General features: G+C 42.7%; 2 protein-coding genes across 2 annotated transcripts; one reads left to right on the top strand and one right to left on the bottom strand.

Moving 5' to 3' along the window:
- The first annotated feature begins 903 nt into the window (after positions 1 to 903).
- On the top strand, positions 904 to 9,215 carry LOC102715943 (disease resistance protein Pik-2-like). Its single transcript, XM_006655184.3, has 3 exons — positions 904 to 988; positions 3,570 to 4,506; positions 7,120 to 9,215. The coding sequence occupies exons 1-3, from the start codon at positions 904 to 906 to the stop codon at positions 9,116 to 9,118; spliced, it is 3,021 nt and encodes a 1,006-aa protein (XP_006655247.3). The 3' UTR covers positions 9,119 to 9,215.
- Positions 9,216 to 14,832: 5,617 nt separating this feature from the next.
- Positions 14,833 to 17,687, bottom strand: LOC102715666 (subtilisin-like protease). Its single transcript, XM_040523963.1, has 2 exons — positions 17,560 to 17,687; positions 14,833 to 17,445 (listed from the first exon to the last, which is right to left on the bottom strand). The coding sequence occupies exons 1-2, from the start codon at positions 17,685 to 17,687 to the stop codon at positions 15,078 to 15,080; spliced, it is 2,496 nt and encodes an 831-aa protein (XP_040379897.1). The 3' UTR covers positions 14,833 to 15,077.

The following is a 17,687-nucleotide window of genomic DNA, read 5'->3' as shown; positions in this document are numbered from 1 at the left end:
TAGTTTTGAAATTTTTCAAAAGGTTTAAAAAAGATACCCAGGCTGTGATAGTTAGAAACTAAGGTCAAATAATGCTCTTTAGTACTCTTCAAAGTAGGAAAATTGATATTTTTCAAATTTTTAATTTTATGTTGCGGGTTATTTCAAATTTATCTGAAAATATCAATTTTCAAATTTTATTCGAAAATATCAATTTTTAATTCTGCTGTCTTAATTTCAAATTTTATTCAAAAATGTCAATTTTCATTTGTATGTTTCGGGTCATTTGGCATGTAGTGGCATAGAAGGAACATAAGCAAAATAAGTTAACAGAGTTGGATGAAAAAGTTAACAGCAGTGGCACGTAAGGAAAAAAAATTAAGTGAATGACCCAGAGGGAAGTTTAATTTTTTGCATGGCATAGAAGAAACCGGGTATAATTTTAATGGTATACATGGAATTCTCTTAAAAATATAATACGCTCACTATCTCGATATGCTCCACAAGATGTACTTGGAGCATGGCTAACAGATCTACAAAATCCAGTTCCCTATAATTAGATTTTTGGATTCTTAATAACCTTTTAAGGAATAGAATGAAAACTCCATCTCCAAAAAAAAATGCTAAATCTAAAATAACAATGAATCATCTCATTAACTACCAAGAGAAAAACAACTTACATCACACACTCCATCCTAAGCTCGGCTGCTCAGCCCCCGCGACGTTCTTTCCAACACCGCCGTCGCTTCCTGATTTTCTCCCGGTCTTCGTTAGCCGGACCTCTTGCCACGGCCAGAACATCGTTGCCCCCGGGATTAGGTAAAACAATATGCAAACCTCTATTCTCACGCAGCCCATCGAGGAAAGAAGGTGCCAGACAAAATTGGGGCTTTTACGCCAGCACTCCAGGTGCCCCAGAGGAAGATGAAGCTGGCTGTAGAACACCTCGACGCGGCGGTGGATAAGGGCGTGAGGAGGATCGAGCTAGGTGGCAGGAACATTCTGTCGTGTGCGCGCGAGATTTTAGTGGTATCCGATTTTTTTAAAGTTTTTTTGTCACATCGGATGTTTGGACGTTAATTAGGAATATTAAATATAAACTGATAACAAAACTAATTACATAAATAAAGACTATTCCATTAGACAAAATTTTTAAGCCTAATTAATTCATGATTAGCAAATGTTTACTATAGCATCACATTCGCTAATCATGGAATAAGTAGGCTCGGTAGATTTGTCTCGCAAAATAGTCTAAGGGTATGGGTGAGTTTTATTAATAGTCAATATTTAATACTTCTAATTAGTGTCCAAACATTCGATGTGACAGAGACAAAAAAATTTGGAGTAAGGGAGTGGAAGAATATGCTCCGTAGACCGCTACAAGTGGTGACCTAAAAAGCATGATTTCAGAGGGTCTGAGAATAGGAAGACTGGTGGAGTTGTTTTGTTTTCTTTTTCATTTTTCATTTTTATTTTGATTTGAGTAGGGTATTTTTACCTGGCTGTTGGGTTCTTTTTTCATAAAAAAATCATCTAATTTTAGGATTGGATTCATTTACCAAGGTTGTTGGGCATGCTGCTAGTTCGTTGCAGACTTTAAAATGCACCTTGAGGACCGTGCAAGTCAATTGTCATTGAATTTTTTTACTCTCCGTGTTATAAAGAAAATAGTCCTACATACCATCCTTACGCACTCCCAATGCAATATGAAAGATAGTTTCTATCTCTATTTAGATATGGTAGATCATTTATTGAAGTGAGAGACATAAAAATGTTAAAACTGGTTCTAGATTATGACATAGTGTCTTCATGTAAAATAAGAATACACGTGAGAGAGATAAATGCGCCATGTGATAACAAGATAGAAAAAGTTACATTGTGAAAGATAATTTCTTGACAGGATATCCTAGATTATAAAACCAAAATAGTTTCTAGTATTGTGAGTGTCCTTAGAACGTGTAAAATAAGTGATGTAAGTAAGCTCTAAAAATTATCATGTCATATTTATGTTTATGTAAAGGAGAGATATTGAGTTTGTATAAAAGATAGACCATATATTGATGATAGAGTATATATTTATATACAACTATTGTATAAATTTGTCCTATACTAACTCTTAATGATGTTTACAGATTTTAGAGTTAGTAGTTGGCTCTTGTATTGATCTTGCTCTTACAATGCAAACACTGTTATTTTACATATAAATTTAATATTACTCATTTTTCATCGCATCTTGTGTATGGTGTAGAAACCATATTTTATAAATATGATTTTTTTTCATTTAATCACTTGATACATCATATTTTATTATACGTCGAAGCTAACGGTTGGAGCTATCGTTCTTTTGACTTCCTCTGTCCCAGTCTGCAATTATGCAATGCAAACACCACGAATCAGGGCATTTAATCAGAGCTAGTACTCACTGTTGTTGAATGCAATTGGATCAAACCGCCTGTGTGCACTTTGATAGTGGTGTTTTGCCGATCTCCAAGATAAATCTTCTCTGCAAATCAGGGGAAAAAGGAATAAAAGAGACAAACGAATGAGAAACGCGACAATGCGGCCAATGGAGGACCGGTTAGTTATAGCATTGTCCTTATAAATATTAATCCAAATTTACAGCATAGTCCCTATTATAAATATTAATCCAAATTTAAAATAAAGTTACACCTATCATTATTTTTAAAAAAATATGTCTGCTCCTCGACATAATTGTTTATCTCAACCTATCAAAATTGTAATTGGTTTAATTTGACGGCTCTTCTAAATTTCCGTGAAGACTTCAAATGTATCTTGGCGGAATACTTATTTAGGCCAGTCTCAATGCATAGTTTTATGACATAGTTATCAAGACTGTAAACTAGGTAATGGAGCCGGATGAGTTTTATGAAGATAAAACTCTCTCATTTAATGACCCTATAACACCTAGTTAATGTGCATGACACACTATAAAGTATGTATTAAGACTGGCCTCAAGATAAGTGCCATCGATTATTTATTGCACTATATTATATATTAAATAGTAAATTTATCAGGTCTAGAGCATCGTACTTGCTGCGGACTTTGAGCACAGAATAGCGCTCAACTTGCCATTCAATATTTTCTTCTAGATCTACAACCATGCATCTTTGTGTCAGTAATTTAAACTAGTACAATGATTTCAGTTGTTATTTGCAGTCTTATCCTTTTGCTTTTACTTATGTTTATAGATCAAAATTTATTTCTTAACTTTAAATTTAGTGTTGATTTTAAGGATTTTTTTTGCAGTTTATTTTTAACTTTTAGATTGCTAAGAACACGTATATAAAAATTTTTCGTAAATTATCCTTCATTCATAAATATATCATTAAATTTTTTTCCTTTAAAAAACAAACAATCACCTCCTCGGTTCGAAAGTGGATAGACTATTGACACAGTCTTCATCAACTTAGGACTTAGGAGCCGAACCTCTTTGGTGTGGAGCCGGCCAAGCATCTCCTTTATAAGAAATTTTATTGTATGCGTAAGAAATTCTCTGAAAGATATTAATTTTTTATGTAAAATTGATATCTTTTGAAGTATCTGTTAATATTTTATATTAAAAAAAATAGTACCTCATGATTGTTGTTATATTTACGCTGTGCGAATCATTTGGACGACCAACCGAGAGAGAGAGAGCATGGAGAGCGCGGCGCAGACACTGGTAAGCAACGTTGGGCAGCTGCTGACTGAGGAATACCGGCAGCTCCGCGGCGTCGGCAGCGAGGTCGCCGAGCTGCGCGACGATCTGGCTACCATGAACGCCCTCCTCCGCATGCAGTCCGAGGCCGACGACGGCGCGGTGGACCACTTCGTGCGGGAGTGGATGAAGCAGCTGCGCGAGCTCGCCTACGACTCGGAGGACTGCATCGACCTCTACCTCCTCCGGATCAGGTGCCGCCTGGGCGACGGCGTGCGCGCCAGGCTGAGGCACCAGCTCGCCACGCTGTTCCCGCGCCGCCGCCTCGCCGGTGACATCGGCGCCCTCCGCGCCCGCGCCGTCGCCATCAGCGAGCGCCACGCGCGGTACGGCGTCAGCCGCGACGCACTGCGCCGCTCCGCCTCCCCCGCGGTGCTGGAGGCGGCGCCCGCGTGGTCGTCGTCTTCGCAGTTGCTCCGCCATGGCAACGGCGCAGCAGAGCACCAGCAGCAGGTCGTCGGCATCGGGGACCAGGTCGACGACCTGGTCGAGCGGCTGGTTGGCACGGAGAGCAAGGTCAAGGTGCTGTCCATCGTAGGGTTCGGCGGCGTCGGCAAGACCACGCTGGCCGTGGAGGTGTGCCGGAAGCTGGAGGCCGATTTCCAGCGGCAGGCGATGGTGTCAGTGTCTCAGGCGTTCGAGCCCAGCAGGGATCTCAAGCTGCTGCTCAAGCGCGTAGTTGAGCAAGTCGTCAAGTCCAGAATCGTTAACGAGGAAAACATCAAGGAAGAGGGGGCCTTGGGTGAGATCGACAGCTTGGATGACAATAAGCTGGCCCAAAAACTCGAGCACCTTCTCATGGACAAGAGGTATGTATGTATGCAAGTACATGTATTGCAGATTCCAATTTTAGAAAGGTTAATCGGATTCATGTCATTATAATTTCTCTAATTTTAAAATATATCATTACAATTTGCAATATTTAAATCGTTTCATTATAATTTCATATGTATTTTAGAAATATCACTACTTTCCCTTTTGATATATTTATAAAAAAAATTCACCATAAGAGTGTTAAGCTTATAACTTTTGGATGTTACTCAGATCACTGTATCCACTAACCACTAAGATACATACCCTTTTACTCTTTTTCTTCCTGATCTCTTGAAAAACACTTTCACTCATAAAACCCTTTTAGTTTTTCCCCCTCTCATACTCCTTGTTCCTGATCTGGATGATATACGGAAGCAGCTAGCCTCCAAATCTCTAATAGCCATTAGTATTTTCCATCTCCTGGCCATAGTAGAGACGATCGTCCGCTCTGGCCTGCTAATGATGTTGTGCATGTGCTTAGTGGCGAGTAGAGTTGGCAATGAGTATGTACCCGTCAGGTTCTTTGTCCCTGTACTCACACCCATTAGAACTAAACGTACTGTTAACGATAAAATTTGGATTTTAGCCGTTAGAGATAAAATCGTGAAGGAAAAACCAAATCGGACAAAGCAAGGCGATCAAATTATCGATTCAGAGGCGAATCAGACTCGAAACCGAGTCCGAGTAACGTGCGAATCAGACTAGATTGAAATACAAATCAGATGAAAACGATTCGGGAAAGAGATTGAGTCCACATGGTAATGAATACATGTAAATAGTAGTTTTTATTTTTGGTATTTATCTTATTAGCAAAGATAGAATCTGGTTGTGTTAGGTTAGTTAAGAGATATGAGTATGTATCTATTTTGAGTCGGTTTTAAGGGTATAAATACCGAACCCGTAGTTTGTAATAGGCATCAATCGTAGATCAATATAATTGTTTCGGCGCATCGCCACCTACTTCGACAGAGTGAGCCCTCGGCACAAGTTTAATCGACTTTACAATGCAAGTTCATGTTTGTCAACCTGTCGGATCAATTAGATAGGACTTTTCTGGTTTGGTTCGATATTCTATCTAATTTATTCGACGGTTTATCTAAGGTTTTATCCTTATTTTGGTCTATGTTCTACCTTGGAGTAATAGTTTATCCTCGATCAAGGTTTATGCTTGAGTTGATCAGATTTGTCAATATGCATTGAATAAATGCGATTATGTCTCGGTTTAGTCCGATCAATTATGTTTTCTAAATTCATCTTTATAGATTAAATTGAATACTTGTTCTTCTGCTGGAGTTTTAGCCAGTATTATCATAGTGTGTTTCATTGACTAATTTGTCAAAGTCTACAGATCGAAATCTTATCTATAGTTATATATGTTTAGATTGCATTAGTTTAGTCCGATCCATGTTAATCCGGCCTGATCTGGTTATAGAAGTACTGTTGATCTATTAGGTTTGATGAATCAGTTGACAATTCATTTTAGGGACTAAATATGTACTTATCTTATCATGCATATCATAATTCATCTTAGGGACTAAATATGTACTTATCCTATCAAATATCATTAGTTAGTCCCTCAATCTGTTTGCCATCAATCATCTAAAACCCACTAGGGGTCTACATGCACTTTTAGATCCCACCCTTTTTTGTTGGCACCACCCTTGAGGTTGTCTATATCTACGTTCGGGAACACATCCTTGACCATCACTGCTGCTAACTTGCAGACACCACACTCAAGCTCACATGTAGGAATAAGTGCGAAGCTCATCTCACACTACCTCCATTGATGGAGCTCACATGCTTTGTGCATTGTACATGTATATGCAATACACAAACTATGTTCATTATTTCATATTTTTCATCATAAGTGCATGACATGGAAATGTTTGGAGTGTAATTCCTAGACAAAATATTTTTGCATGGTTATACCATTGACAATTGAAGTTATTATTATTATTAGATAGTGTAGATCAAATTTAGCTATGCATGCATGCTTGTGGAATGGTGTATGATGATGCCATATTTGCTATTAATTTATCCACAGTTTATCATAGTTATTCAGATACAATACAAAGGTTAGGGATATGTGACAAAAAGACATTTTTCTTACATAGAAAAACATGGGTACAATGGATCTTGAATTATTGGTTTAATTTTAAATATAATAAAGCGTAGGGATATGTGACAGAAGGATATTTTCTTTCATAGCATACACTATGACAAACTTGCTCTTTTTCTGTCTTTAGGTTCCCACTGATTTTGTCCACCACAAAAATTTCATAATAAAGTTGTAGTTATAAGAAAACACTACATTTTTTTTTAAAAAAGATTACTTCTCACGACAATTCTGACGGTACTGTATGTGTTCACCTTACGTATCTATGCAATGATAATGTTTTGTGCAAAATATAGAACTTTTCTTATTACTTCCTATTGAAATTCTGATGTTACTATTTTCATATTACATATCGAACCAATCATTTACTTGCTAGTTGCTAGTGATAATTTTGGTATAAGAAAGTGTGAATAAATATTCATGTGGATTTAGCATGCACAAGCAAATTCCCTTTTGCCAATAGCTAACTCTACCATGCATACATTGCAACTAGGTACCTGATCGTGATTGATGATGTTTGGACCATCCGAGCTTGGGAGGCAATACAATCCAAGATGCCAGAGAACAACTGCGGCAGCAGAGTCATTGTTACCACTCGTATTGAGAGTGTGGCCAAAGCATGTAGCTCTTCTAGTGTTAGGGGGCATTACATCCATCATATGAACCCACTCAAAATCGAGGATTCCAGGAAGTTATTTCTGAGCAGGGCATTTGGATCCAGTGATGCATCTTACCCTGCTGAGCTCAAAGATGTAATGGACATGATCGTAAAGAAATGTGGTGGGCTGCCATTGGCCATTGTTAGCATTGCAAGTGTCTTGGCAGGGTATAGGTCATCAGGATGCAAAGACAAGTGGGAAACAATATGCAAATCAATAGGTTATCAGATGGAGAGCAACCCTACTCTTGAGGGGATGAGGCAAATACTCACACTCAGCTACAACCACCTCCCTCATGAGCTCAAGAGTTGCCTGATGTACCTTAGCATCTTCCCTGAGGATTATGTGATCGACAAGTATCGACTCTTGTGTAGATGGATTGCTGAAGGATTGGTTGTGGAGAAGAGAGGGTTGACCCTGATGGAGATCGCAGAATCCTATTTCGATGAGCTGGTGAGCAGGAACATGATTGAATTACGTACTGGCTTCGGCTACTACTGGCAGGTGGAGTCGTGTCAAGTGCATGACATGTTGCTTGAGGTCATGGTGTCCAAGTCCCTGGAGTGTAACTTTGTCAGCCTACTAGGAGGGCAATATGCGTCTATGTCATACGACAGGATTCGTCGCCTCTCCCTCCAAGGGGACGACAACAGGAGGCCCCAAAGCTTAGAGCAGCACAAGGAAAAAAAAGGCATCGAGGGGATGGACGTGGAGCATGTTCGATCGTTGAGCATGTTCCAACATGGAGGGCAGAAGTTACTCGATCACCTACACAAGTTCACCCTGTTGAGGGTACTTGACCTGGAAGGCTGTGAGGACCTAACAAACGATCATATGAGATATGTTTGCAGGTTGTACCTACTCAGGTTCTTAAGCTTGAAAGGTACAAATATCAGCAAGATTTCACCTCAAATCGAGAAGCTAGAACATCTTCAGACCATTGATCTACGTGACACAAAGGTTACAGGGCTATCGGAAGCTGTGAAGAGATTGTATAAACTTGAGCGCATACAAACCACCCAAACCTGGAAAGCAGAGTTTATGTGGAGGTTGCCTCGAGGCCTCAAGAAGATGAAGGCACTGCGTGAGGTGGGCTTCGCAGTCCTTGGAAACGATGTTCAGGTTGCCCAAGAGGTCACCCAACTAGAGCAAATTCAAGAGTTAAGTGTTTATGTCGAAACTGAATATGCTGGCAGCGATAATGTCGTCAAAGAGTTTGCTAAGTCGTTGGGTAAGTTATACTCCCTCCGGCGCCTCATCATAGGAGCCATCGATATGGACAAGGAAGCCCTCAACTTTCTCCATCAACTTCCTACGCCACCACGACTCCTCCGCTACCTTATGATCGCCGGTGGCATGATCGACAAAGGGTTGCCTACCTGGGTCGGATCACTGACATATCTTGTTCATTTCAACATGTCGTGGGCATACCTTGTGCGCGACCAGCTATTTGGTGTCCTGTATGAGTTGCCCAGCCTTAAGACAATTGGCATTCAGAATATGTGCTACACCGACAGTGAGCTGGTTGCACACAGTGAGCATAGGTTTTCAGAGCTCACCAACTTGAGAGTGGCCTGCAGCTTTGAAACTTTCAATACTATGAGGTTTGAGAAAGGATCCATGCCAATGCTGGAGACACTTTTATTTAACTTCAGTAACAGGGACAGGAAAATTGAAGGTTTTGAACACCTGATCAGCCTCAAAGAGGTACACCTTTGTGGTCAAAAGAACAACCCTAGACTTGGTCAGGCATTAGAGCAGCTCAAAGCTGAGAATGCGAGGCGCCGCCTTGAGTCCCAAAATCAGTTTCAAATTGTAGTGACATATGACTGATGATTCTCTACTTTATTTCTTTGTTTCTGTTTTCTCGATATGGAATTTTTTCCCCTTGTTTATGTCATTATTTCATCTTTTAATTTAGGTAAGTACTTTTCAGTTCAAAATGCATTTCTCAAATCACCCTACTGTTGAGATGTGGCGTATTAATTCGCTATTGGATATTGCCTTCTACCATAATTATGACTAGAAGTGAAGTGACTCTAATAAAGAGTTGGATATTATCTCCGTCCTTATCATCTAGCAAGAATAAAAATATTAATTGTAAAAAATTTCAAATAAGACGAAGAATCAATATATTGTATCAAAAAACAGAAAAATGATCTTATTTTGTGACGGAGGCGGTATTTATTAATGCATGACATTGGTTGGTTTCCCCCCTCCCTCTTGTCAGGAGCAACAGGTTCTCTTGGGAGTACAAGGTCACCAATGCCAGCTCAAAATGCCATTAGTGGTCCCTCCTGGTAGCCCATTCCTTTTTTTTTTTTTGCTATAAACCAAATAGATGACAAATTGGCTTACCACTTTTTTTTTCTTGGATGAGTTTGGCCACCACGTAAGCCCCACTGAAATGAAACCCAATCTCACAAGTCTGGTTTTTTTTAATGAAAAATAGGATCCAATAAAGGTGTCCAAAAATTGGAGTCCTCAGCCTGGAATTATCGCTCTCCACAACTCAAGCATCCTTGCATCCGATTTGTGTCGGAGTAGAGGGAGTCATTCGTCACGCTAGGAGAAGTAGAGTTATGTGCTGCAAGTGAATGGATCGTCCAGCGTGGGAGGGTGGGAAGAGGCGAATGATCAAATTGATAGCTTTGTTGACGTTAAAATTGGATTGATGACATGTCATACACCAAATCTTGGAGGACTTTCTTACACCGCTTCCGTGCAGGACCTAAATTCTTAGTAAAACTAAACATGTTAGTTAGTTTGATCTTCTAACTGATATGAAAAATACAAATAAACTGTTAAACCCAAAGGACCTATCGGCCAGATAGCCGATATCACTTCAGGACCCTAGCCGATGGACTAAACAATTGGCTTTGCAGTAATTTTGTGATATAGAATATAATAATACATTGTCGGCAAAATTATGAGTATGATAACAACTAAATAGTTTATCCAACTAATCCTTGTCGAAAGATCGGACTTAACTGAGACAGTTTCAAGGTTAACCAGTCGATTGGATTGATTTAGCAATTATCACACAGACAATCAACAGCCGATAGGGTTCGGTGTAACTTAAACATGACAAAAATGGATTACTAGACTAATTATCAGCATATAACAATATTAAATAACCATATGCATGTTCATAAACCTAGAAGATCGGACTAAATCAACCAATTCAGATTTAAACATGATCTAACACGAAATCGAGATAAATCTGTGACATAATGATAATTAACTATTAAACTAGCATAATCGATCAACTTGTTTGTAAAACTTAGCAAGTCAGACAGATTTCTACAACCCAATCGGACCAAACTATCATAGCTCGGGTCAAACCGAGACAGAATGTAATTTAAAACGATATAATTACAGAAAACATGACAATCTATAAGCTTAGCGAACAAACCAATAGATTACTTATGATAATGTTGGTTAGAAATCCAGCGATAAGATTATGCGAATACTCAATCTAATCAATAAATATGAATCTAACAAACCAGATTGATCGGAGCAAACCGAGACAGAACCAAGCGTGCAAGACTCCGTTGACGTCAAAACGTGATCCGATGACGTGTTACACACGAAGGCTTGGGTGTTACTTCTTAGAACGCACCAGTGCAAGACCTAAGTTCTTAGATTGCGCGAGCGTGCTAGTCAGTTTGATCCTTCAACTGACAAGATAAATAGTTAAATAAGCCGATCGGCTATCGAGCCGATAGGTAATTAAGAAACCAGCCAATCGGATGTTGACGTAGCAGTATTTAGCCGATAGGCTCATCGATCGGTTGTTGAAAGCTTGGATCGGCTGAGAATCCGATACAAATATACTTGAATAATAAATAAATAAACAATGAGTACTTTGTTGCGATCGGCTAAAACCAACTTACATGTGATCCTCCTAAGCCGATGCAACACAAAATAATTACCGATCTAAATAAATCCAGCTGATTGGTATAAAAATAATGCAATAAGGCAATCGACTACTCTATTGATGCAAATATGATAAGCATGTAGATCAGCAGAGATCATCAGCTATAAGCAACAGACAAACGACCAAGATCTATAAAATATTTAGCCCAGATTTTTAAGAATAATCATAGAAGATCGGACCAAACCAAGACAATTTAAGATTACACATAACAATATATAGATATTAAACAGATCTAGATTGCTATTAAGCCGATGAGCCGATAACTGATAACTTATCGGCTGGTACTCCAATAAAACATGAGAAAAATACATTGATCTGATATAAATCATATGATAAACACAATCTACTAACTCGGACCGAACCAAACCGAGACATTATTAGATTGAATATGTCAAATAGCAAATATCAAACCAACGTGGATCGCCCAAAGTGGTCGACCAGATCAACCCAAGATACAGAAGTAAATCATGCTGAAACTGATATGATAACTAGCAATCACGCAACCAAATTAGAAGATCAGACCGAACCGAGATAGTTCTAATCTAGCCGATACGATTACCTTGGCCGGCGGAACGTAGGACTCACCCCTCCGCCGGAGATCGAGAAGATGCAGCCCCGCGTCAGATGCCAAATTCCGCCGGTGTTGAAACATCGATGAAGAGGGTGGCGATGCGCCGAGAATAATTGATCTATAATATGATGTAGATGATTTACAATGACCCCGGACATACATATTTATTTCCTCGGGTGGATAGTAGTCCATGTCGGACATAACACACGACTCCTAATAGATAAAAAGAAATAACAAGTCCCAATCGGACTCTAACTCTTTTAGAGATTAAAGGAAAAATCCTAAACTAACTCTAACTACTAGATAAAATTACGCCGCCAAGCCTTGGTTTTCACGATTCCTTCTTGAATTTGGAGTCTTCTGGATAAGATTTTCATCTGCTGATTATGTCTTTTCTTAACCGAATCTAATAAGGCAATTTACCAAATTTGTGTTAACACATACCCTCCTGTTTTGAAGTATGAGAACTGATACTTCAAAATTATCTTCTCTTCTCTAGCTTTGACAACTCCAAAATTTCTCACCTTCATCCTCCTACAATTGGCTTCCATGAACCGATACCGCTTGAATAAGATGGGCTAAACTTGCAAAGTGATGGCAAAAGAATTTGTCTTTGATAGGTTCTAGTAGTCCTTCGAATGCAAGCTCTGCTAACTGTTTATCATTTAAGCTCAAACTATAGCATCGGCTACGAACATTACGAAAGCTTTGTATGTACTCCATAGCCGATTCTCCTTCCTGCCGCTTAACCAGCATTAAATTTGTAAGTCTCATCTCATCTATGCCAGTGAAGAAGTATTTGTAAAATTGTTGTTCTAGATCGGCCCAACTTCTGATAGAATTTGGAGGTAATGATGAAAACCATGTAAACACCGATCTAGAAAGTGATAGTGAGAACAACCTAATCTTCAGAGTATCATGAGCCGATGCCTCTCCACACTGTGGTAGGAATCGGTTGACATGTTCAATTGTAGAAATATTATCCTGCCCTAAAAACAAGGAGAATTCCGGAATCCTCTATCAACGAGGCAACGAAACTCTATCAAACCACTCACGATATGGTCACTGATACATATATATCTCCTCCTTTGGCCTGATCCCAAATTGTTTACTCATGACCTCAATAACTCTATTGGCCCACTCATCATCCTTCGCATTGTTTCCATTGTGCCAATACTGATGAGGTTCTGCTGGCCGATACTGCCCCCCGAATTAAATTTCTTGAGCAATGTGTTCATCAACCATTGTCTTGATCAAATCCTGTGAGGTGTTCACCAAAACTCCATATTAATTGAACAACACACGACAAACCGATTCATCAACTTTATCTTGTAGTGTCTTGACCATTGGCTTTGGGAATTGAATCTTTTAAATTGGTCCTTCTGGTGTCATGACGAAAGATTGAAGCCAACACCTTTGAAAATCCACCAAGGATTGCTCCACCAGTTGTTTCCGTTCTTCCGTCAAAGCCTCCATTGTAACTGAGTGCTTGGCATTTATTTCTTCGGAAGACGTTTCTATCTTCTGACCAGACGATCGTTTGTAAGTAAAATTCGCATGTGACCCACCGGGCGTGCCAAAAATGTGTTGACGTCAAAACGTGATCCGATGACGTATCACACATGAATACCTGAGAGTCACTTCTTAGAACACTCTAGTGCAGGACCTAAATTCTTAGATTGCGTGGGCATGCCAGTCAGTTTGATCCTGCAACTGACAAGATAAACAGTAAAACAAGTCGATCGGCTATTGAGCCGATAGGTAACTGAGAAACCAGCCGATCGAATTTTGATGTAGCGGTATTTAGCCAATAGGCTCATCGATCGACTGCTGAAAGCTTGGATCAGCTGAGAACCCGATACAAATATACTTGAATAATAAATAAATAAACAATGATTATTTTGCTGTAATCGGCTAAAACCAACTTGCATCTGATCCTTTTAAGCCGATGCAAAACAAAATAATTACCGATCTAAATATTGATATAAAAATAATGCAATAATACAATAATCTCCTCACATTGGCCCTTAGGGCCTGTTTGTTTCCACCCGGCTTTTTTTTAGTTTCTGTCACATCAAATGTTTGGACACTAATTAGAAGTATTAAATATAGATTATTAATAAAACTCACCTCATACTCTAGACTATTTGACGAGATGAATCTATTGAGCCTAATTGACCCATGATTACCGAATGTGATGTGACTTTTATTAATATTCTATATTTAATACTTCTAATTAGTGTTCAAACATTCGATGTGACAAGGACAAAAAAAGAAAGTTGTGTGCAACCAAACACCCCCGGGAAAAATATTTAATACTTCTAAATTTTTTTAATTTTATTATTAAACCTCCGGGAAAAATATTTTCACCCTATAAACCTTTTCGCCACGCCACATGGCGTGTTAAAACGGTTTGCCACGCCATTGCCATGCCGATCAGGCGGCATGTCAGCTTGTCTTGCCACGCCACCCACACTGGCACGGCGAAAAGGTTCAGTTTTGGAAAAAATTTGCCAAGTGATTTAGTAATAAACTTACTTGCTAAAAAGGTTTATTTAATAAAAAAAATTTTAGTTCTACATTGTGTCGCATTCCCATTTATTTCTCCATGAAAACATTCCATCAACACAACATGTAAATAGAACATTAGCTTTATGTTTTAACAGTGGTATTCAGATAATTTTATTTCCTCGTAGCCTCATAGGTTTATGAGAGATCTGCTCTAAATGTAGTTATATTGGAATCTTGAGAGTATCTAATAAGATAGAGTGGTTTCTTAATTTTTCTCTTTGAGGTTGTTAATTTTTAAATCTACATTTGATTGCTTATTTAATTTTTTGTAAATATATAAAATTATAAGTCCAAGCTTAAAGAATCTTTTCTAATAAATCAAATCATAAAATATAATAATGTAAAATTATGAAAAAGTATTGAATAAATTGAATGAATGATTAACGTGGACTTAAAAGTCAATATCGTTACTTAAAAAGAGTGGAGGGGGTAATTTTCATAGTCTGTTTATACGGAATTGAGATAAATCAATCGTAAGATTCTTTTTTTCTTTGTTGAAAATATGTCGATTTTAGGACACACGGGAGTGGGGAATTGATCGCATGGCCCGGCGACCGTAAACTTCGATACAATTTTGCTGTAAAACGTTCCTCTTGAAATGTATAATATGGCGCATGGACCATGGATGACACATGAGTTAGAGATAGTAATTAATCTTTTCAAATCTTATGTAAACGCGATATAATGTCGATGAGCATAAAATAGGCTAATTAAACTTTCTGTGCCGACTTTGGAGCCACGCTGCCGTCCGCCACGATCGGGCTCCGCACGACGTGATGCCGCGACACCCACCGGAGGCTCCCCTCGGCCACGACGCGCCTGCCGCCGCCGGCGCCCCCGCCATCGCGGCCACTCACCGTCACCGTCACCGCGAACGTCTTCCTCTCCATCGCTTCCTTGAACACCAGCTCTGCCGGCTCCACCTTCACCGTCGTACAGCCCGGAGCGTCCACCCGCGCGGTGTACCTCGACCTCGCCGGCCCGACGTTCGTCACCGTGCGGTTCACCGTGAACGCGAGGCCCGGGCGCAGCGGGACCAGTATGGCCGGGTAGTTCAGCTGGGCCTCCGCGACGGAGCCCGCCTCGGCGCACGTCGCGGCGCTGTCTCCGGTGATGGTTCTCAGGGACGACTCGCCGAGGAGCGCGCAGATGTAGGCGGCGTAGTCGCGGGCGGCGAGGTCGTAGACCAGGCCTGGGTCGATGGCCTTCGCCGGGTCCACGTGGCCGGCGCCGACGGTGTAGAACCTGGCCTTCCGGTGCTCCTCGTCCATGATCGCGTGCCCGTCGTTGTCCAAGGCGCTGGACGTCGTCATGATCGCCGACTTGATCATCGCCGGCGACCAGTCTGGGTGCACTTTCTTGATGAGGGCCACGATTCCGGTGACGTGCGGCGTCGCCATGGACGTGCCGGAGACGACGTTGAAGCTGTACGACTCGGCGCCGTCGCCAACGGGGACCTGCGACGGCCACCCGGCGAGGATGTTCAGACCCGGCGCCATGACGTCCGGCTTCGGCACGCCGGGGCTCGCCGCGCTCGGCCCGCGCGACGAGAACGCCGCGACGACGGGCGCCGGCTTGACGCCGACCACACTGCTGTTGAACACGATCGTTGCGGTATGGGATCCCGCCGGCGAACCCACCCCTGCGTAGCCCATGATCTTTGCGCCGTCGGCGGACGTCACCTGCGACATGGGTAGGTCGTAGTACTTCTCGAGGACGATGGTGTAACCGAAATCCGCCTCGTTGATGAACACCACGCCGGCGCCGCCGGCCTCCCTGATCGCGTCGATGGATCTCGTCGGAGGCAGCGGCGTCTCGGTGTCGCACACGACAACCGCGCCGGTGATGTTGGCGTCGAAGAAGTCGCAGTAGTTGGTGCCCTGAGAGTAGTAGAGGGGATATGCCTTGGAGCTGAAGCGCTTGTCCTGGCTAAGCGACTCGCCGTCGAACGCCTCGCCGTCGCCGAGGCGCACGGTGGCGCGGAAGCTCCGGTCCACCGACCCGGCCGCCACGGTGAGCATCCACGGCGCCTCGTTGGACAGAGTGAACGGCATCGGCCCGCTGTTACCGCCGGCGCACACGACGGAGATGCCTCTGGACACCGCCCCGAACGCGCCGATGGCGATCGGGTCCTTGTCGAACGCCACGGACGGGCCGCCGAGGGAGATGGACAGCACGTCGACGCCGTCCTTCACCGCCGCGTCCATCCCGGCGAGCACGTCGGACTCGAAGCACCCTTGACCGTTGCAGACCTTGTACATGGCGAGGTGAGCGCCGGGGGCCATCCCGGAGGCGGTGCCCGGGGCGAGGCCGAAGGCCGAGACCCCGTCGACGAAGTGTCCCGCCGCCGTGCCAGCCGTGTGCGTGCCGTGGCCGACCTCATCGACGGTGTTGTTGTCGTAGACGAACGACGTCGCGCCGATCAGCTTGTTATTGCACAGGGCGGGCGACATGCACGCGCCCTTCCACTTGGCCGGCGGCGGCGGCATGCCGTCGTCGCGGAACGACGGGTGTGCCGCGTCGATGCCGGTGTCGAGCAGCCCCACCACCACGCCCTCGCCGTATCGCGCCTCCTTCCACACGCCCCGCCCCTGCGCCAGCCCGAGGAACCCCGGCGTGCGCGTCGTCATGAGCGGCAATCTCCTCTCCGGGAACGCCCGCACGAACCCGGGCCTCCTCGACACGGCGTCGAGTTCGCCGCCCGTCAGCGTGGCGGCGAATCCGGACAGCACGCCCGTGTACGAGTGGCGGATGCGCGGCCGCGGCCGCTGCCCTCCTTCGCCGGCGCCAGGCAGGAACGACTCGTGCCACCTGCGGTGCGCAGCCTGGTCGTCCTCGCCGCCGCCGCGCGCGTGCGCCGGTGGTGGCTCGACGAGCACGATGTAGGTCTGAGCCTCGCCATGGCTCGCGCTCGCGCTCGCGCTCTGCCGCCGCGCCGCGCCGTCAGTGACGATGTAGCACAGCGCCGAGGTCGCGGTTAGGACAAAGGCAAGAACAGCAACGCAGGCAATGCGTGATGACGTCATCATGTGATCAATGGGAATATAGTGTAGTACACTCGTGTACGTGCACAGCACACTAATTACTTTGGTGTAAGTGATGTTTATATATACTCCAGTTGTAGTAGTAACTTTGGTTAGATCGTTTTGGTTTTAATTAATTTCAGATAGAAATATATCGCCTGCAACGTACTGCAAAGCCAGTATGCGTGACCCCAAGATACTAGGGAAATTCCTCCTAAAATTCGTGAACTTGCAGAATGTGTGGTTTGGATCGTCATCCGTCTGTTGCTCTTCTGGAGTCCTGAAGAGTACTTGCAT

This window comes from Oryza brachyantha, chromosome 5 (genome assembly GCF_000231095.2).
Source record: "Oryza brachyantha chromosome 5, ObraRS2, whole genome shotgun sequence".
Classification (NCBI taxonomy): Eukaryota; Viridiplantae; Streptophyta; class Magnoliopsida; order Poales; family Poaceae; genus Oryza; species Oryza brachyantha.
The sequence above is the reverse complement of the archived record's forward strand: the minus strand, read 5'-3'. Positions and strand labels throughout refer to the sequence as shown.